This window comes from Petromyzon marinus, chromosome 39 (assembly GCF_048934315.1).
Source record: "Petromyzon marinus isolate PM22_M1 ecotype Great Lakes invasive population chromosome 39, UKy_Petmar_22M1.pri1.0, whole genome shotgun sequence".
Taxonomy (NCBI): Eukaryota; Metazoa; Chordata; class Hyperoartia; order Petromyzontiformes; family Petromyzontidae; genus Petromyzon; species Petromyzon marinus.
The window spans coordinates 134,238-156,793 of NC_133705.1; the positions used below are offsets into that span (position 1 = coordinate 134,238).

The 22,556-nt window shown below is 45.6% G+C and overlaps 1 protein-coding gene across 1 annotated transcript; it reads right to left on the reverse strand.

Moving 5' to 3' along the window:
• Nucleotides 1–6,007: 6,007 nt before the first annotated feature.
• On the reverse strand, nt 6,008–22,060 carry LOC142930443 (fructosamine-3-kinase-like). Its single transcript, XM_076072801.1, has 3 exons — nt 21,833–22,060; nt 8,097–8,219; nt 6,008–7,590 (listed from the first exon to the last, which is right to left on the reverse strand). Exons 1-3 carry the CDS (start codon nt 21,908–21,910, stop codon nt 7,429–7,431), a joined length of 363 nt encoding a protein of 120 aa, XP_075928916.1. The 5' UTR covers nt 21,911–22,060; the 3' UTR covers nt 6,008–7,428.
• Between the last annotated feature and the right edge of the window lie 496 nt (nt 22,061–22,556).

The following is a 22,556-nucleotide window of genomic DNA, read 5'->3' on the forward strand; positions in this document are numbered from 1 at the left end:
CCCTAGCCAGTACTGTTTTCAGATTGTCCGAAATCGGCGTGCTACTCTGATTAATGACGATTTTGTTGACATATTCTTAGTTTTTTCGGTAAAGTCACGTTGAAGAGAAACAACAAAATAAATATAAAACAATAAAAAATTCTCACGACGTTTCGACCATAACTCAAACGGTCATCATCAGGTGTGTCGGTTTGCATAAATTTATTTTGAAAAGGCATATTTATTTATTTATATATATATAAAAAAAACGTTTGCGTCACGCGCAGCGATTGGCAGTTTGCCCAGGACTAGTCCATCTATTTTTTGAAAGAGGAGGGGGGAGACGAAATTTGTTTTTATGTATGCTGTCTGAAAGCCACTGTAAGCGTGAACAATCAATCAAGAACTGAAATGATTTATCAAATCTTTCCAATGATTGCTAAGATAGAATCCATCTTCTCGGTTGAAATTGTCTCTGTGCTTGTATATGTGGATAGCCTCATGAACGAATCTCTCATGGAAGCCAGATGGCTTACAAAGAACCTCCGTCTTGGAAAAGTCAATGGCATGTGAGCCTACTGAATTAGAACAATGATCTGCTACGGCCGAGGTGTTGGTCCTACCGTGTTTAAGGTCTGCTTTATGTTCACGAATGCGGTCCGAGATATGGCGTTTGGTTTCTCCAATGTAACTACTACCACAGAGGCAACTTAGTTTGTAGACACCAGGGTATTGTATGTCCGGAATCACATCTTTTACAGACGGAACCAGATCACGGATTTTATGTAATGTGTTGAAACGGACCTGGATCTTGTGTTTATTCAAGATTTTGGAGATCTTTTTTGTGATCCCAGCAATGTAGGGTAAAGTGATGGTTTTGAAAGGCTCCTCAAGAGGGTTCTTCTTCATGGTTTGAGTGATAGCTTTGCGGATTGTATAGTCGGAGTAACCATTAGCCCTAAGAGCTTGGTGTACGTGCTTGAGTTCACTGCTTATGTGTTCCTGGTCGGATATGCATTGGGCTCTATGATACAGAGTCTTGATGAGAGAATTCTTCTGTGATGGATGGTGGTGGGAATCCGGTTTCAGATAAGCATCCGTATGGGTAGCTTTCCTGTAGACAGAGTGGCTCATTGAACCATCAGGTCTCTTTTTAATTAGGACATCCAAAAAAGGTATCTTGCCATCTATTTCGACTTCCATGGTAAATCTGATGGCTGGGTGTATGGAATTGATGTGGTCGAAGAATTGGTCTAGAGCAGGCCGGCCATGTGGCCAGATGACAAAAGCAGTGAACTCAAGCACGTACACCAAGCTCTTAGGGCTAATGGTTACTCCGACTATACAATCCGCAAAAGCTATCACTCAAACCATGAAGAAGAACCCTCTTGAGGAGCCTTTCAAAACCATCACTTTACCCTACATTGCTGAGATCACAAAAAAGATCTCCAAAATCTTGAATAAACACAAGATCCAGGTCCGTTTCAACACATTACATAAAATCCGTGATCTGGTTCCGTCTGTAAAAGATGGGATTCCGGACATACAATACCCTGGTGTCTACAAACTAAGTTGCCTCTGTGGTAGTAGTTACATTGGAGAAACCAAACGCCATATCTCGGACCGCATTCGTGAACATAAAGCAGACCTTAAACACGGTAGGACCAACACCTCGGCCGTAGCAGATCATTGTTCTAATTCAGTAGGCTCACATGCCATTGACTTTTCCAAGACGGAGGTTCTTTGTAAGCCATCTGGCTTCCATGAGAGATTCGTTCATGAGGCTATCCACATATACAAGCACAGAGACAATTTCAACCGAGAAGATGGATTCTATCTTAGCAATCATTGGAAAGATTTGATAAATCATTTCAGTTCTTGATTGATTGTTCACGCTTACAGTGGCTTTCAGACAGCATACATAAAAACAAATTTCGTCTCCCCCCTCCTCTTTTCAAAAAATAGATGGACTAGTCCTGGGCAAACTGCCAATCGCTGCGCGTGACGCAAACGTTTTTTTATATATATAAATAAATAAATATGCCGTTTTCAAAATACATTTATGCAAACCGACACACCTGATGATGACCGTTTGAGTTATGGTCGAAACGTCGTGAGAATTTTTTATTGTTTTATATATATTTTGTTATTTTGTTGTTTCTCTTCAACGTGACTTTACCGAAAAAACTAAGAATATGAATTACTGCAGTCACGAAAGCTTTAAATCAAGATTTTGTTGACGTCGAGTTTTGTTATACATGGAACTGGGTTCTTCTTTAATAGCTGGTTGAATTTAGAAATCAGGTTAGCTTTACATTTGATTGACAGTGAATCAGCAGAAGAAGCAGTCATGTTGTCTATGTGATTCCAATCCGCACCAACCGGCATGTGCACCCACATGTATACCACCTCTACACCGTTCATCATGCTAGGTCAGCCAATCAAATGCTAATTTTTATGCTAATTCCTTTGTCAAGGCACCTTGTTTCCTCGCACACAGCTTAACGGTCACGGTCTGAGCGTGGCTGTGTTTCACTCCAGCGCTGTCCTCGAGACAGCCTGGTTCCTTCACCTGATGAAGGCCGCTTGTGTTGTGGCCGAAACGTCGTGATTTTTGTTGTTTTATTATTTACCTACATGACTTTACCGAATAGAACCAAAGAGTATGGATCCTTGCAGTCACGAAAGCTTTAAATCTAGAATTGATCACCTCTACAGGGAGGGCTTTCACCTATCTGTTAGAGCTTTTAACAGACAACGGGACAAGAAGTCACAGCTCATCGAGACGCTGACCTTCCTCAAAAGATGCCGCGATCACAAGGTAATACCCATCGCTTTCACACTCATTTCTTCTGCTGTATCTTCTCCGAATTCTAAACAGATTCTGTTTAAGGCCAGCCTATCTTAAATCTCAGAGAGGATAAGGCTACTCCGATTTGAACTCGATACTTTAGACAGGACTCTCCTACAAGCTCATTTAATGTTAACACAAAAAATGTCACCTTCTGATTGGAATCACATAGACAACATGACTGCTTCTTCTGCTGATTCACTGTCAGTCAAATGTAAAGCTAACCTAATTTCTTTCTGATTGGGAGGGGGTCAAATATATAACATTTTTGACATGCTTTTTTTCTGGATTTTGTTGTTGTTATTCTGTCTCTCACTGTTCAAATAAACCTACCATTAAAATTATAGACTGATAATTTCTTTGTCAGTGGGCAAACGTACAAAATCAGCAGGGGATCAAATACTTTTTTCCCTCACTGTATATATAAATAAATAGTGCATATTTAGTGTATTATTGAGTGCATGTTTACGTGCTCTAACCCAAAAATCTCGATTATGGACTCAAAAAACCGCTGGGAGACTTCTCACTCAGACCCGTAGCAAGACGATATCGCTCCAATATTCAAATTGTTCAAATATCCCCCGAACGAGTCCAGGATCAATTTAAAGATCATACTCGGCATTCTGAAGGTCCTCCGTGGTCTGACAATGATCACGTTGCCATGTTTACGCTTCTTACAAATATTTTTGCCCCGTTGAATCGATCACCAAACCCAAGTGACGGTAATGTTACGGTAAAAAAAATCTCAGTGGGTGACCTCTGGGCAGAGCATGACCTTGCAAACAGACGACCAATCGAGTGAAATAAACATGGGAAACGCACCTCGATGAACAGGCTGACTTCCCTGTGTGTTTGGACAAACTCATTCATCACAGGCAAAACGAACATGTCCCGAATGCCCACGTCCTTCAGGAACTGCATCTGGAGGTGTTGGCACACCAATTGCATCACCTAGCAAAAGAGGAAAACAGCAGGAACGACGTGAATACATCATCGCCATGCAGCAGTCTACGCCCGTCAATTTCTCACAGCGGTAGTAAGGTCCTTAGGTGTCTGGGAGCACAAGGCAGGTGCAGGTGGGTGAGTCATAATTTCCATCCCTGACGCCAAAACTTATTTCAGGCTGTGCAAGAGATAATGACATGGGTTAATTGTCACACAAGCCAATTAGAAAGCTGCCATGCTGTTAATGGTTAGTAAACTGAACTCACAGACCAGAGGTCGCTAAATGGGCACACCACAGTTAGCTGATCGGCAAGTCACGTGTGATGCAGCAAAGTGTGGCTTTCAGCCGGCTCTTCCAACACATCTGGTCAACGTGGAAAAGTAGAATATGGGACCTTCCTGGTGTGGACTAATCAGTTTCAAAGACAATGCATATATTATCAGAGCATGTTTGCATGTTCACCACAAGTACGTGTGGTTAATGCAGACAGGATTCCTTGAATGAGGATTCTGTTTGGTGTTTTAACATCTTGACACCAGTTGTATTGCCAGAAAGGGTAAAACCTATTGTTATATGGAAAAGTAGACCAAATACTCGTAAAGAGTTCGCTCTCATGAAAGTCTTTTCACCAGCGGTGGTGTGACCAAGCAATTGCAGAGCTGCACTTTTATATAAGTCAGGTCAGAGCCAGATACACATTGGAGGATAAACATCCCACGGTGGCTGGGCAATTGTTGTGCAATAATGTCAGGTCAAACTTACTTAGGATATTTACAGGTGCGTTTTATTCATGCCGTATATATTAATGCACACATTGTGTAGTAGTGGTATTATTATTAAACTCACCTTTAATGACGATGACCATAAACATGATTAAGAGTGTGACTATTAATGAATGTGCGACTGTACGATGTGGACGTAGCGGAGGGGCCCCCCACGGTGAGCGGTGACGCAACGCGCGCAGGGGCCCGCGTCACGTGGTTGACACCTCACGTGCACAGAGCGAGGCAGGCAGAGCCAGAGGGGGGCGGCGTTGCCTAGGCGACGTTGGCGTCCTCGCGGTCTACTCCACGGTCAAGCTGCGTGTCACTTGGTGACCCCCCCACCGCCTCTTACTGGACACCTGTGAGTGAGAGCTTGATAGCGCTTCGGATTTTGATTCCGAGTACAGTGTGCACAGCACCTGTACGGCGAGTCCTCGTTTAACGCAGTAGATGCGTTCCTGAAAAGTGCCGTGCTAAGCGAAAACTATTTCCCCCGTAATGAATGTCCAAGCGCAGTCAGAATTGGGTTACAAACAACTTGAGGGGACGCCGCCGCGTTACCGTCTCGTCTCGCTCAACCGCGCAGTTCAAGAAAGTAGTTCGGCGTCGACCGCTCACAAGTCGCCTTATGGCGGTGCGCGTTCCCTAAATGAAGGCAACCGCGTTATAGCGTGAACACGCGGGACAGACCCAGTTGTCGTGTGCGGGTCAACTCCCTGAGATAAACTTGCTGCCGACTTCATGCGTTGTATACGCCCAGTGCTCAGCCAATTGTTGGGAGCGTCGCTCCTCTGCCCTCTGTTGTTAATGGAGGGAGACTGCACCCAACTGCCAAGTATCATCCTTCGCGAGCCTCTTCAAAATGCTCATCTTGACACCGCTGGAAGCAGTCATCGACCTTGACCTCACCCCGCTTGCACCAATCGCACAACATCACAGCGTTGACTCTCAACTGTTGCTTGTGTAGAGGGGGTCAGATTGTCCAGACATTCGGTTGATACTAATAGGGTTTATTTGCCAGTATTGTAGATTATTTGATTTACATTTGCTTGGGCGTCAGGGTGGTGCAGTGGTCACGCCCGTGCATGGGATCTTCTGAAGGAGTGCCTGGTTTCGCTTTCCTAATTCTGGTCCCTTTCTCTGCAAGGGTTTACTCCCATAGCAAAACAACAACAAACACATACAATGTAACTGGTACTAGCCAAACATCTGGGATTATTTTTGTTATGCTGCCTTGCCCAAAATGGCATTTGGTGATAAAAAAATTTTGGCAGGAATTGATGCACTAATGCAATTTGAACTCTTATATATTTTTATTTCATGACTTGCTTAGCGTTCATATTCTTGGTTCTTTCCGTAAAGTCACGTAAATAGAAAACAAGAAAAAATTCAAATTAAATAAAAAAATTTTTTTTAAAAATAACAAATAAAAAATAAATTTAAAATAAAAGCAAAAAACCCAGGAAGTTTCAATCGCAACACAAGCGGTCTTTATTTTATTGTTTTTTGTTTTCTATTTACGTGACTTTACCGAAAGAACAAGAATATGAATTCCTGCAGTCACGAAAGTTAAGTCAAAATTTGCTTCGCGTTCCTTTACTTTGTCCTCCCATCTGTTTGTACTGTTGTTTGTTGTTGTAACTTTCTGACTCGCCCCGACTGGACATCTGTGAAAAAAAGAGCTTCATAGCTCATCAGATTCGTCCAGCCTAATTAAAGACATTAACTGACCCAGTTTTCGCGTGGAGATCACGGCCAGGATGCGGAACAAAGGGACCACCGGTCACACTCACGTGGAATGCCTAGGGCATTGCACAGCATTTAAATGGACTAGTTTCGTGAGATTTAGTGGTGGCTTAGGGAAGGCCTTTATTCAACAATGTATATCATGTATATCATGGCCGATAAGAATTTTTATAGTCATACACCATAGCCCACGATTTCCTGCACCGTTCATTCACTTGAGGAGACTGCGCATGGTGGAGATGGATGACCCTCGGTATCCTGTCCCAAAGTGATTCCAGTGGTTCAGGTAGTGGAAGAGTTGCTAGAGCTTCTGGCTCTTGCCGAAGCCTTGTGACTTTGGGATGAGAGCGTGGTAGGATGAGTGAAGCGTGGAGCTAAAGCTCCTGGAACATCCTGTACCCAAACAACACCAAACATTCAAAATCTTACAATGCTGCTGTTCCAGCACGAACAACATAACAATGAACAACATTTTCACAAATTCAACGTAATGCAGGAAATTGAGTGGCTTGAGGTTAATTTCATTGTCAGAGCACCGAGCCAATGCCATTGAGGTCCTCCGTTCAAAATTCAGTGAGCCATCTATCAACAAACGTTCCTGCGAATTGAGGGCAGGAATGCTGTGGTCTCAACTTGGTCACCAATGGCTGCACAGTAAACATCATGTCAAATGTGTTTTTGTTCACTGAAGCATATCCCAGCTCTGAGGGTTTGAATTCCATTTGACGTGTAATGAATTATCTTCAGCTTGGATTTCTGGTAAAGCACATCAGTGGCAACTTGTCTCTGAACCAGGGGTTCCTTGTTCGACAAACTGTGTTTCTGGAACATTCAAGCATCCTCAAGTGCCGTGGATAAGTAAGAGTTTTATCGTTCCACTATTGTTTTGTGCACCGTATCAGCTTTAACAGGATTTGCCCAAAAAGCCTTAGCAAGGAAGGATGAGTCTTTGTAAGTTAGCAAATAGAGAGGGTGGAGACCTCAGCATGTAGACATCTCAACCACAACTCTACCTGGTCTCTGTTATTTATTTAATGAGCCAGCCCTTGCCACACTGAGGTTATACGAATGAACCTTGCATGCCACAGACAGGGCAGTGAACGGCAGTTGCTGCTATTGTTTTGGTTGTTTGTAGTTTTTTCTTATCCAGCGATGGCAAGCTCGTACTCCAAGTGCCCATAGAAGGAGGCTGGGTCAAAGATGACGGGCCCTTCATTTATCTCTGCAGCGTTCCCAGTCCATAGGTCACCGTGGAGCAGTGCCGGAACCACCTCTACGTCCCGGAAAAAATCCCCCAACCGAAGCTGCACACCACGCAAAAAACAACACCACTTTATTCATGATAACGTTTTTTTCGAGTTAGATCGCATAAATTTACATGCGTCGTACACCCACTCCAATTGCCATTAGGCAATTGCCAGAAGTCAGAACGCTTCTGGCAATTGCTTGATGATGCTGGTTGTAATCACCAGCGAAAGGTCGTACTCGTTTGAAAATGTTCTGCGTTTCCTCTCTAACACACAAGAGTGCCGAGCAATAACATAAATGGCACGTTCTGTTCATGTCAGAAACATTACTAATGGGCTGTGTTGGGTGGATGTGGGTGTACGACGCATTTACACTTACGCTAAGCCAAAAAAAACTTTATCATGAATAATATTGGTCGCGAAAGCCTGCGTGTGAAACACCACTTTACCTTTAAAGTCACCTCGAAAACCCACTGCGATCAAATGGGTTTCCTATATGGCTGTGCACATGATGAGCTACACTGCTGCATGTATTAAGGGCGAGAGTGAAACGGCTTACGAACCTGAAGCCGAGACCAGAGCTCGCGGGTTTCCCGTTCACCGTAGTCCTTCTCTATCATGTCCAGCTGAAGCTGCAGTCGCTGCCGTGAGAAGAACGTCACCCAGTCCTCCTGCCACTCATTCAGCTGGTGGCATAAATATAGTTTTATTACAGACATTTAAAAACATAAGCAAATAATACCTACTTTATTTAGCCAATCCTTGACCTAAAACAGTGATATTCACTCATTTTCGGAGGGGGGCCACTTTCGCGGATAAGACATTATCAGTGAAAGAGCCATCTCACAATTGAAACCATTGGGGGGTTTGACAGCATGATGGGGTGTTTTCACTTGTGTGTATTGTCGGGGACTGCACGTCAGGGGTCGCAGTAAAAAGGACACCAGGGACTGCCACCGGCCGCGGGCCTTGCAATGAAGAACACGGTCACCCAGAAACGTTGAATTTTATGTACAAATGGCTGGGTAATTCTTAAGACATAATTCGACACTCATGTTATGTACCGATTATCATGCTGTAGTCTTTGAACATCTCATTTTAGCCACCAATTGATATCCTCATAAAAAATTACAACAGCATTGATCCTAACGATAGGATCTGCGCTTAATTCCCGCACCTCCGTTTAGCACGGTTGGCTATGTACGGTGGAAAGGAAGTTCAACATACATTCATACAAGTCTGTCAAACCCGGCTGAGTGTAATTGGTAATTAGCGAAAACATAACTGATTATGTGAACACTGGTTATGCGAGATCGATCTCTGCGGGAACTTGAGTGACATCTGGTGATGTCAGTTGTAACTGTGTGCCCTGTTATCAATGGTACAACTGTGTGCAATGGAAGAAAATATATGCATTTTTTTATCAAATATATTGTTTTATAAATTTGTGTACTTATGCAACATAAAATGTACGTCAATCTAGTTCTTCTTAAAATGTAACCTTAAACCAATGTTACCATCATCAGTGGTTAATAGACTATTACACAAAGGACTCTCATATTTCTACGATGTAATACTAATTAGACTGACATCTGAACAACAGCTGATTTCACCGCTCCATGATAAAACTAATTTAATCAAGTAAACATTATTGCCGCTCCTATAAAACTTTGGTCACCCAGGCTGTCCTTCAACAAAAGGGTATATTAAATCTATAATATGCTTTTTTCTGGGTTAGATCGCATAAAAATAAATGAGCCGTTAAACCTACCACCACCTAACAGCCAATTAGTAAGGTTGTCACGTAAACGGAACATGCCAATCCGCTACTAGTACAGCAAACCGAAGTGTTGGAGAGAAAATCCACAACATTTACAATCTGAGTATGACGTTTCGCCAGTATTTACAACTACCATCATTAGGTGGACAGCCAAATTCGTAGAGAAATCCTCCTGTTTCATTCCCTGGAGGGATAGATGTGATGACGTCACTTGTGAGCCCTTCACGAATTGGAATGTTCTGTTTATGTGACAAACCTTACGAATTGGCTGTGTCGGTGGCGGGTATAACGACAAATTTATATTTCAACGATCCAACCCAAAAAAACGATATTATGGATATTGGCCGCGAAAGCCTACGTGTTAAACGGGTATATTAAAATTTAAATGGGCTACAACCAGTTTCATGACTTTAAAGCGGAGATCACATGTGGGATGTAACCACAGCATATAGCCGTATGAAACCCACATACTCTACATCCTCCTGCCCAGGGTCCATACCTGTTGGGAGAAATTCAAGACTGAAATTTGTATCAAAATCTGTAAAGCACATGAGAACCTTAATTTAGCAGTCTCAAACTGACTGGGACCCCTGTCGTGACGGAGCAGCTGAACATTGCACAAAATCATCAATGCATATACAGATATATACCAAGGGTGACCAACTTTCCTGACCCTACCAGCAGCATACCATAATCTTCAGATGGCCGCGGGAGCCACAAGAGATAAAGAGTAGCCATACAGAAGTTGACTCGTGTTGACTGGCTGTGGAATTTTGAGTTTAGAAATCTCAGTGCCCTGGGAGTACTCATGGCCTGCCTCCGATACCAGATTGTTCTCACTTCATGTAAAGTTAAATTGAAGAGTTACAAATTAGCAGCGCCTCTGCAGAGCCACACTTGAACTGCCCAGGAGCCACATGCAAATGACGAGCGATGGTCTGGCCAACCATGGTATTTTCTGTACATTATAGACTTGTAAATCTAGCGTATATAAAAAATTAGCTGGAAACATTTATTTTAGCATTTACTCTATTGCCCTTTAATGAATGAATAGCAAAACTACATGAACTCTCTCCTAAAGCCTTCTTTTGGCTAGCAGACCTTACATTTATCTCCTGAACATATTGCGATTATATTCTTGGTTCTTTCGGCAAAGTCACGTAGAAGGGAAATGATACAAATAAAAATAATATAATAAAATTCTCACGACATTCCGGCCACAACGCAAGCAGCCATCCTCAGGTGAAGAAACAGAGCTGTTGGAAAGACAGCGTCTTAATGAACACTGCCCAGTGTTCACTGCCCAGTGTTCATTAAGACGCTGTCTTTCCGACAGCTCTGTTTCTTCATCTGAGGACGTCTGCTTGCGTTGTGGTCGAAACTTCGTGAAAATTTTATTATATAATGTTTTATTTGTATTATTTTATTATTTCCCTTCCACGTGACTTTACCGAAAGAACCAAGAATATGAATCCCTGCAGTCACGAAAGTTTTATATCGAAAAATATTGCGATTAGCAAAAATATAAAGGGACGCAATGTTAAATGCTCTAAGTCTCCTTTGCAGAAGAGTTTGCCCTGATGGACTTAAATACAGATACTTTTAATAGCCATAATTTATATATTACCCAACATAATTCATATTCTGAAAAGTACATTGCACACACATGAACAATACAGTTCCCTTCATCACAAAGATGGCTAAAACAAAGAGATGAATGTGATTAGGTGTGGAAAAGCATGACCGCTGGCTGGCTAGTTGTGTTCATGTATGAAATAATGACAGCATGTGTCTATCTCATTCTCTAGCTCAATCGCTTGATTTTTACGATTAATAAACAGCTGTATGAAATAATGTTTGTTTACACACAAATCGCCTGTTTACACATATTCATTAGATCCGATTAGCATGCCTACTCTCAGTGCGAAGGAATGTCAACAATACATAGTTGACATGATGCTAGGGTTGGATCGGTGGGCCTAGTTTTCCACATGTTTTACATTTTCATGATTCAATACCGATAGTTTTCTCTTCCTTGTGAAGCCTCTCTACAATCTTCCTGTTGTGAAGGTGCATTTCAGCCAGATGCTGCCCCAACAAGCCTGAGCCCCTGTCAGAGTGTACAACACAATAGACCTGTCAAAGAAAACATTAACTTTATCATGTCCACAAACCCCTAGTAATAATTCATATGCAAACTAAACTACATCATATTGGTCCAGGTGGTCTGTGGCCGAGAACCTCGCTTGAAAATATGAATATATCAGTTCACATTCTGGTTTGGGTGACTCAAAACAATATTCTTCTGGGGTTTATACAATGAGTGTTACTTCCTGGGAAGTCAATCCTATGTAGACTATAAATGAAACCATTTTTTTTATTTTACAAGAGCTATTTTTCAGAACCGACCTGGCCACAAATGATAGCCTAACGAAGTGGCTCATCACATGGAAATTTATAGCAGCCAAATGCTCAAAATACTCATGTTTCTAAATGTGCAGGGAAAAACTGGAGAAAAACCTGCACGACCACGGGGAAAACATGCAAACTTCAAATATACAGCAGGCGTCAAGGTCGGGATCGAACCTACGAAGTTCAATATACCAGGCGAGGTAGTTAACATCTCCTAGCCACCATGGCGCCCCATTCTCTGACTTATCCACCCACCCACCCACTCGTAAAGCCACCCACCCACTCACTCACCCTGCCACGTACCGAATCTCTAAACCAACAACTCAACCACCCACCCACTCATCCAACCTCTCACTTACTAAACCAGCCACTCACCAACCCACCGACCCACTCATCCACCTATTCACTTAAAATAGTTAAACTACAATTGAATTATTTTAAATTCACCAGGTAACGCCCACTGAGCTATACAGATCCTTGTCGGAAACGACGTGGCAAACAAATGATAGCTCAAAGAAGTGGCTTATCACGTGGACATTTATAGCAGCCAAAGCCTCTAAATGTATATTTCTAAATATGCATGAAAAACTCAGAGGTCCCAGAGAAAAATCCATGCAACCACAGGGAGAACATGCAAACTCCAAATATACAGGCGTCACGATCGGGACCGAACCCACGATGTCCTATACAAATGGCGAGGGAGTTAACATTCCGCTACCCTGGCGCTCCACTCTGACTCAGCCTCCCACCCACCCACTCAAACACCCAGCCAAGCACTCATGAACCCAATCACCCTGGCACCCACTCAATCGCGAAACCCACTCACTCATCCACACACCCAGCCACTCACTTAACCACTTACCTACGAACCCACCTGCATACCCCCCACTCACTAACTCAACGACCCACTCACTCAACACTCCACTAACCCACCCACTCACCTATTCATGCCCCAAATCACACACTGACCCATCCACCCACTTAATCTATAACTCATGCACTCACCCACCCACCTGCTCACCAGCCACTTATCTACTCACCCACCCACTCATCCTGCCACCTACTCAACCTCTAAACCACCCACGCACCGAACTACCCACCTACCCAATCACCCATCCAATAAACTACAACTAAACTATTTTGTATTTTACCAGGTAAGCCCCACAGAGCTATATAAAACATTTTAGAAGTGATATGGTTACAACTGATACGTGAACGAAGTGGCTTATCAAGCTGGCATTTAGTGCAGCCAAATCTTCTAAACAAATCTTGACTCTAAATGCGGAGAGATAAATCTGGAGGACCGGGAGAAAGATCCACGAGGACACAGGCAAAACATTAAAACTCATAATATACAGGCAGCAGGGTCAGAATCGAATACACGATTTCCTGTATACTCAGTGAGGTAGTTAATATCTCACCATAGTGGCACACCGCTCTCTGACCCACTCACCAAATTACACACTAACTCACCCACTCAACCTCCCACATTAACATACCCACCCACCAGTCACTCCCCCATTCACCCAACCACCCCCTCACTCACCCAACCACGCACCAACTCACCTACCCACTAACTCACCCACCCATCTTCTCCCGCACTCAGCCAGCCACCCGCTCAATCACGTGCCGACTAACTTACTCACACACTCACCGACCAATACACCCATTCACCCACTCATTTACCCACCCACAATCTCACTACCCAAGCCAACCACCCAGCCTCTCACTCACCCACTTATTCAATCACTCACTACCCCACACACTCACCCAATCACTTGCTCACTTACCCATACGCTAACCCAACCACTCACTCACCGACTCACCCACCCACTAACTCATCAAAATTAATTCTCAACCACTCACCCAACCACCCACGCAATCTCATACCCACTAACTCACTCACCTACCCATTTATGCACTCACGCACCCACTTACTCACTCACTCACGCACCCACCAACCAACCCACCTACCCATCTCTTCACTCACTCACCCACCCACACAGTCAATCACTCACCTACATACCTACCCACTAATACTCACCCACTCAACCAACAACGAACTCACCAACCCACCCGTCGACTCACTCACTCAGGTACTAACCCACTCAACTTCTAACCCACACACTAACCACCTAACCACCTACCCACACACTCACTCACTCACCCACACACTCACTCACTCATCCACCCACCCAAACATCCACTCACCCACCAACTAATTCACCCACCCACTCACTCCCTCATCCATCCACTCACCTACTCGCCCATCCACTCACTTACTCAATGAGCCAATCACCTTCTCACCCAGTACTTACACATCAACTGACCCTGCCACCCACTCAATTTCTAACCCACCCACTCACTCAACCAGCTGCCCACTCCCTCAGCCACTCACCTACTTACCCACCCCACTTACACATCTACTTACCCTGCAATCCACTCAATTTCTAATCTCCCACTCACCCAACCACCCGCCCACTCATCTACTCACCCATTACCACGGAATTATTCACCCACCCATCAGTCAACCACCCAATAATTCAACCACTCACAAACTAAATCACCTATTAATTAAACCACCCACTACCTCAACCACCACTAACTTAACCTCCGAGCCACTCACCCACTCAGCAAGCCACCCACTACTATATCTCTAACCCAATATCTCACTCACCCACCGCCCACTCACCTACACACGTATGCACTCACTCACACACCGCTCACTCACCTACACACTAAATTATGTTTATTTTACCAGGTGAGGCCCAATGAGCTACATAGCTCGTTTTCAAAACAACCTTCACCACAAATAAACCGACCATTAAAATTATAGACTGATCATTTCTTTGTCAGTGGGCAAACGTACAAAATCAGCAGAGGATCAAATACTTTTTTCCCTCACTGTACATTGCGGGGGTCACAAAAATATCTCCAAAATCCTGAATAAACACAAGATCCAGGTCCGATTCAACACAGTACAAAAAAATCCGTGATCTGGTTCCATCTGTAAAGGATGTGGTTCCAGACATACAGTACCCGGGCCTTTACAAACTAAAGTGCCTCTGTGGTAGCAGCTACATTGGAGAAACCATACGACATATATCGGACCCCATCCGCGAACATAAAGCAGACTTGAAACACGGTAGGACGAACTCCTCTGCCGTGGCAGATCACTGTTATAATTCAGTGGGCTCACATGACATTGACTTCTCCAAGACAGAGGTTCTTTGCAAGCCAACCGGCTACCATGAGAGATTCGTTCATGAGGACATCCACATATACAAGCACAGACAATTTCAACCGAGAAGATGGATTCTGGCTTAGTAACCATTGGAAAGATGTTTTAAACCATTTCGGTTCTTAATTGATTGTATTTTATGGTGATTTTCAAACCGCAGCCCTTTCGCTGGCACTGCCTCTTAATACTTCTCACACCACGGTCAATGCTATGGTTTACAACAAGTAGTATAATAATTAATAGTATAACATTGTAATGTTTAACATAACTCATAAGGCAATATATAGCATCGTAATTGCATAATGAATATACATCAGTGTGGTATATAGTTGGGTTCATAGAATAAGACAGTGTAATATCACAAGTAAAATAGTTTATAATCTAAAGTATAGGGTAGTGTAAAGTAACGCATTGTATAATTCAAAAGTGGAATTTGTCTATGATATGATGTTATACCATGTAGTTTAGATTGGAAGGTATAATATTGTATTATATAGTAGTCCAGTTTACAGCATAGTCATAAGGCAACTCAGGACACAACAGCGCACCTTGGCTGTTGCACTTGCCCCTTTTCTTGTTTCCTCTCTGCCTGTGTTCCCAGCCCCCTCCCTCCTCCTCTCCGGAGGTGATGCTGGTAACATGCAAATTCATATTTTAACTCCGCCCACAGCTTAATAGACGCGGTCCTTGCATGTCAGCGTTCATTCAAGCTCTGTCTTCCGGACAGACCTGTCTCTTCACTTGAAGAAGGCCACTTGTGTTGTGGCCAAAACGTCGTGAGAATTTGATTGTCTTATTTTATTTTATTATTTTATTCCCATTCTACGTGACTTTACCGAAAGAACCAAGAAGACGAATCCTTGCAGTTATGAAAGCTTTAAACCGAAATTTACTTTTTATGTCACCAGGCAAGGCCCACTGAGCTATATAGATCCTTTTCAGAATAGACCTGGCTACAAATGATAGATATACGAGTGGCTTATCACAGATACATTTATTGCAGCCAAATCCTCTAAACGCATGTTGCTTCTAAATGCGGAGGGAAAACCCTGAGGATCTAGAACAAAATCCAGGCGACCACGGGTGAGAACTTACAAACTCCAAATATACAGGCGACAGAGTCGGGATCAAATCCACCACCTCCTGTATACTAGGCAAAATAGTGAACATCTCACCACCTTGGCGCCTCACTCTCTGACTCAACCATCCACTCACTTACACGCTAACTTACCCACTCAACTTCCCATGTTAAATTACCCACCCAGTCGTCACTCACCCATTCACTTACTCACCCAACCCGTCACTCACCCCTCCGCTCACCCACCCACTCACTCATTAACTTGCCCACCTATCTTCTCAACCACTCACCCAGCATCCCACTCAATCTCATACCAAACTAATCTACACACACCCACACACCCACTCACTGACCCACTCACTTATGCACTTGCCCAACCACCCACTTACTCCCTCATGCACTCACCAACCCTCCCACCCATCTCTTCACTCACACACCCACCCCATCAATCACCCACCCACTAACTAGCACCCACACACTCCCCTACTCACCCACTCACCGACCCAGCACTCACTCACCGAGCCACTCAATCGCTAACCCACCCACTCACCCACCCACCTGCCCACTCACTCACCCAGTCACTAACGCACTCACTCAATGTATAACCCACCCACTACCCACCTAACCTCCTTCCCACACACTCATTCACCCAACCACATACCCACCCACACTCACCCATACACTTACCTACTCGCCCAGCTGCTCAATTATTTACCGAGCCACTCACCTAATTACCCAGCCACTCACCTACTCACTCACCCACTTACACATCCACTCACCCTGCCACCCAGTCTATTTCTAACCCACACACTCACCCAACCACCTCCCACTCCCTCGGCCACTCACCGACTCACCAAATCACCCACTACCCAAATAACTAATCATCCACCCACCCATCACTCAACCAAACAATAATAAAGCCACCCAGTAATTAAACTACCCATTAACTCAACCACCCACTAACTCAACCACCCACTAACTCAACCAGGTTTATTTTACCAGGTAAGGCCCACTGAGCTATAAATATTGTTTTCAGAAGCACCATCGCCAAAAATTATAGCTCAAAAAAGTGGCTTATCATGTATACATTTATAGCAACCAACTCCTCTATATACATGTTTCTAAATGTGGAGGGAAATATACAGGCATTAGGGTCAGGATCGAACCCACAACCTTCTGTATACGATGCGAGGTAGTTAACATATCGCCACTGTGGCCCCCCACTATATGATTCTCCCACCCACTAACCCACACAGTCACCCACTCACTTAAACACCCACCGTCACATGCATCCAGGCACTGACTCACCCAGCCACTCAGTACCCATAAACCCACCCAGGCACTCACCCATGCACTTGCCCACTCATCCACCCACCCAATTATCCACACACTAAACTAAATTTTGAATATTTTTTTTTATATTTTACCAGGTCAGGCCCACAGCAAAATAGATATTTTTCAGAAGCCACGTGACGACAAATAACAGTTCAATGAAGTGGCTTTTCACGTAGAACGTTATAGCAGCCACATTCTATAAATGCATGTTTCTAAATATGGAGGGACAACCCGGAGAACCCGGAGAAAATTCCACCCGACCATGGGGAGAAGATGCAAACTCCAAATGTATACAGGCTTTAGGGTTGGGGGGAACCTACGAACTCCAATATACCGGGCGAGGGAGTTAACATCTCGCCACTGTGGCGCCTCATTATCTGACTCACCCACCAACTCAACTACTAAAGCCACCCACACACTCACTCACCCACTCACACACTCACTCACCCACTCACAAACCCACTCACTCACTAACCCACTGACTCATCAACACACCAAGCCACTCACTCAAGAACTTACCTATGCACCCACCTACACACCCACTCACTCTAAATGTACAGACATCAGGGTCGGGATCGAACCCATGACCTAGTTTATAAAAGACGAGGCAGTTAACAACTCGCCACCATGGCACTCCACTCTCCGGCTCAGCCACCTACTCATCCACCCACTCACAAACCCACCCACTGGATCTCAAACACACTCACTCACTCACCAATTTACCCACCCACTCACCCTGACACCCACTCAATCTCCAACTGACCCACCCACGCACTCAAAATCCCACCTACCCACTCAACCATCCAATAAACTGAAACTAAACAATTTTTTTTTATTTTACCAGGTAAGGCCCACAGAGGTATATCAAGTGACCTGATTACAAATAATAGGTCGACGAAGTGGCTTATCACGTAAACATTTATTGCATTCAAATCCTTTAAACGCATGTTGATTTGAAATGCGGAGGGAAAACCCGGCTATTTTAATGCACACAATGGACCGGAAGGACAAGCGCAAAGGGTTCGCATAATGCGCATGCATAATGTACGTTGACTCATTAATCTCCCCCCCCCTCCCCACTTTGCATCAAGAGCGCCAAAGTGTGGTCACCACATCTATGCCTCTTTATAAGGAACGAAACAGACTAACTTCTCCACAAATCTGGCTGTCGCCTGATGAAGCTAGTTGTAATTACTGGCGAAACGTTGTACTCAGATTGTAAATGTTGTGGTTTGACTCTCCAACACACCGGTGTGCTGTACTAGTGATAAATTGGCATGTTCTGATTACGTGACAACCCTTACTAGTTGGCTGTGTCGGGTGATGGTGGGTTTTAACGACACATTTATATATTTATGCGATCTAACCCAAAAAAACCCTCTATTATGGATAATATTGGTCGCGAAAGCCTACGTGTAAAACAAATCCCAAGGAATCAAAAAAATCGACGCGACCACGGAAGAAGATGAAAACTCCAAATATACAAGCTTCAGGGTCGGGATCGAATTGATTACATCCTGTATTCTGGGCGAGGGTGTTAAGATCTCGCCACTGCGGCGCCTCATTATCGGACTCACCCAACCGCTCAACTACTAAAGCCACCCACACACTCACTCACCCACTCACAAACCCACTCACCCTGCCACTCACCCACTCATACAAATCGGGCATCAATACCGTTGCTTTGTATGATCTGTGAAACGCAGAATATTGCAGATAAAATCGGACATTTTGAGCTTGCTGCCGGATCGATTGAGTGGAATCAATACAATTAGTCTCGATTCACGATCAACAAAGACCATATATAGGAAAATCTCTGATCTGTGATTTTGATTGCATCATACTGCAGCGCCCCTTTGATGATGTTATAAAGCACTTGCCCCAACAGTCTGTTAAAGGCTACACGGGGGATCTTTGTGTGCGAGTAGCTCACAGCTCCTTGAGAGATCTGGACACTGTCCGATCATCAGCGAGCTCCTCCGGCAGGCAAGGCTGAGTTGGCTGTTGTCTGTGCATTAAGAGGTGTTAAATATCCCACGTAGAGGAGTCTGCTTACAGGACAGATAAGAGGTTCTTCACGTACCGTGCCCCGTGTCACCTGAACGTTAAATGGGGCCCCGGTAATTCAGTGTCCACCGCTGAATCATCTTTCACCATCACCACTCGTCCATGAAGGCCAATGCGACGAGGCCATAGATAGACGGCGCGTTATAACGGAGGGGGGGGGGGGACCAGGAGAAACGTCGTGCTACGTGACATCACAACACCCTGCACACAACCGTAGTGGCAGATTAGGGTGCGCATCGTTAACGAATATGTGGTGTAAGTGGTTGAGAGTAGATGGGCGGGCACGCCATGGGCTGGAGTGGAGGTGGACTGATGCGGTACGGGAGGATGTGGAGCTGAGTGGGCTTTGCCGACGACTGGTACCAGCAGTGTCGGAATCGGCCTCTGTGAGGGAGGCTCGTGAAGGACGCTTCTACTGGGCAGTTGGAGACAGTCGCCCTCCACCAACAACAGAGGAGTGACGCTCACAACAACGAGCGGAACACCGGATGATAAATATGCAGCAATTTGGCACAGTACAGGGAACAGGTGGTGCATCTGCCAGTCATCTCAGTCAGCCAACCCATGGCACCTGGGTCTGTTCCAGGACCTCCGGTCAGCGAGCCTTCGACACTTCACGTGGCTTCAAAGTGCACCTGGCCTGGCACAGGCGCCGTGGTGACGTCACTGTCACTTATTGGCGAATGGCGACGGTCGATAACGCAGCGGTGGTTGTGAGAAATGCCATTTTGGGGGGGGGGGGGGCGCCAAACCTGACCAGCTGTAAACCTCACGTCGCCTCGCAGCCACACAATGGCAACAGGGAGTTCTGGATGGGTGCAAGGGGTTGGTAATCCCCCCCCACCTTCAACTAAATAACCACACACGCGAGCCCTTGGGTCTCTCTGTGAGTCGATGGATCTGTGTGTGGTGAGTCTATGGGTTTCTGTGAGAGTCCGTGGGTCTCTGTGTGGTGAGTTTATGTGTCTCTGTTTTATGAGTCTATAGGGCTCTGTGCGAGTCTGTTTGATTCGGTGGTTCTCTGTGTGATGAGTCTATGCGTTTTTGTATGACTCTATGGGTCTCTATGTGGTGATTCTATGGGTCTGTTTGGTGAGTCTATGGGTCTCTCTCTGAGTCTATGGGTCTCTGTGGTGAGTCTATGGGTCTCTATGTGAATATGGGTACGATTGAGTCTATGGGTATCTGTCTGGTGAGTCTATGTCTCTGTTTGGTGAGTCTATAGGGCTCTGTGCGAGCCTGTGGATCTGTTTGAGTCTGTGGTTCTCTGTCTGATGAGTCTATGGGTCTCTGTGGTGAGTCTATGGTTCTTTGTGCAAGTCTGAGGGTATGTGCGTGGTGAGTGTATAGGTCTATGTGTGATGACTCTATGGGTCTCTATGTGATGGATATCTCTGGTGCACATATCCTGGCACAAGCACTGTGGTGTCGTCACCACCACTAAGTGGAGAATGCTCCTACCCCTGTTCCTGCTTGTTGTTGTGCTCGGGAAGGAGAGAGAAAACTAGACTAAGGTCCACTGAGCTAAACATCTCTTCTTCAGAAGCGACTTGGCACCAATGATAGCTCAACGAAGTGGCTCATCATCACAGTCACTAAAGTTTTAAGTCAAAACTTTAAACGAATGTTTCTAAATGTGGAGGGAAAACCGGAGGACCCGGAGAAAAAGTCCACACGACCACGGGGAGAGACAGAGACACGCAAACTCCAAATATACAGCAGGCATCAGGGTCGGGGTCGAACCCACAACCTCCTGTACACCAGGCGAGGTAGTTAGGGGGGAAAGCAGAGACAGCGAGAGGGAGGAGAATTAGTCAAACTCACACTCAGTATTACTAACTAACCATGATACACTCACCATGATACTCACCATCATACTCACGCATTCACCATCATACTCACACACAAGCCCACACACATCAACAGTCGCCATTCACCACTACGTGGCGGTGATGTCCCCACAATAACTCAGGTGCCAAGGTTTGACGGCTGTGCCAGGCTAAGTTCAGGAGGAGGTCACGGGCAAGACTCAGGTGCCATGGGTTGACTGCTCTGCCTGGCTAGGTACAAGAGGAGGGCTAGACCCTGGTGCTATGGGTTAACTCGTGTGCCACCACCTGCACAACCACCACAATAACAACCACACAACAATAACCACGACCAACAACTGTAACCACAACTATAATTTACCACAATTATAATTCCCATCAGCCACACGGCCCTCTGGGAGTGCCTCTCAACTGCAGCAGCAGCAGGGCCGAGCTCTGCCTGAAGCAGCGCCGTGAACTCAGCAGAACGTGACGGCTGTGGGCCAGGCGCCTCCTCTGTCTCCCCCCACCGCCGCCGACGCCACTGCTGATGTGGACACACCGGGCGAGGTTCTCACCTTCATGCTGAGTCGACGTAGAGGAGGCCCAGCGAGCCGCCGCTTCAGAAGCTTTCGCGAGCCACTGACGGTGGCCATGAGCGGGAAACCAAATCAGCCGCTCGCCACCCACAATCCACAGCGCGCGCCGCCTCCACTCGGCCCCGGCCTAAGCTGAAGTAGCAGCGGGGGAGGGGGGCGGGGCATGGGGGGTGAGGGCAGGGGGGGCATGGGGGGTTGTGAGGGGGCATGGGGGGGTTGCGAATGTGGAGGGGCGGGGGGGGGAAGGGGGGTCACGAGGAGGGGCAGGGGGGGCAGGGGGGTAGTGAGGGGGAGGGAAATGGCGGACCATGGGGCGTGGTTGCGAGGGGGGGCAGAGGGGAGGAGCTCAGATGTGAGGGGGAGGAGCTCATGGCTCTGACGTCACGGGGGCGTGGTTACCTTGGACCACCACCCGCGTCTCGCGCCACGTGCTTCCCACTGGCAGTTTGGCCGTTAGAGAGACGCGGACCGACCCCAGAGCAGGAGTGGAACCGAGCTGTGGGTGAGTGGTGGCGGTGGTGGTGTGAGTCTCTCTGTGCGAGTCTGTGTGTGTGTGAGGCTTTCTATATGAGTCTGTGTGTGTGACTCTCTGTGTGTGTCTGAGTCTCTCTGTGTGTGTGTGAGTCTCTCTGTGTGAGTCTGTGTGTGAGACTCTCTGTGTGTGTGCCTCTCTGTATGTGTGTGACTCTCTGTATGTGTGTGA

What these genes read in the sequence shown, in the direction of transcription:
- LOC142930443 (XM_076072801.1), bottom strand. Translation starts at nt 21,910, where the DNA reads ATGGCCACCGTCAGTGGCTCGCGAAAGCTTCTGAAGCGGCGGCTCGCT. An exon ending in TACGTCGACTCAGCATGAAG is followed by an intron (nt 8,220 to 21,832) that starts GTGAGAACCTCG and finishes TTATGCCACCAG; the next exon opens with CTGAATGAGTGGCAGGAGGA. An exon ending in AGCTCTGGTCTCGGCTTCAG is followed by an intron (nt 7,591 to 8,096) that starts GTTCGTAAGCCG and finishes CGTGGTGTGCAG; the next exon opens with CTTCGGTTGGGGGATTTTTT.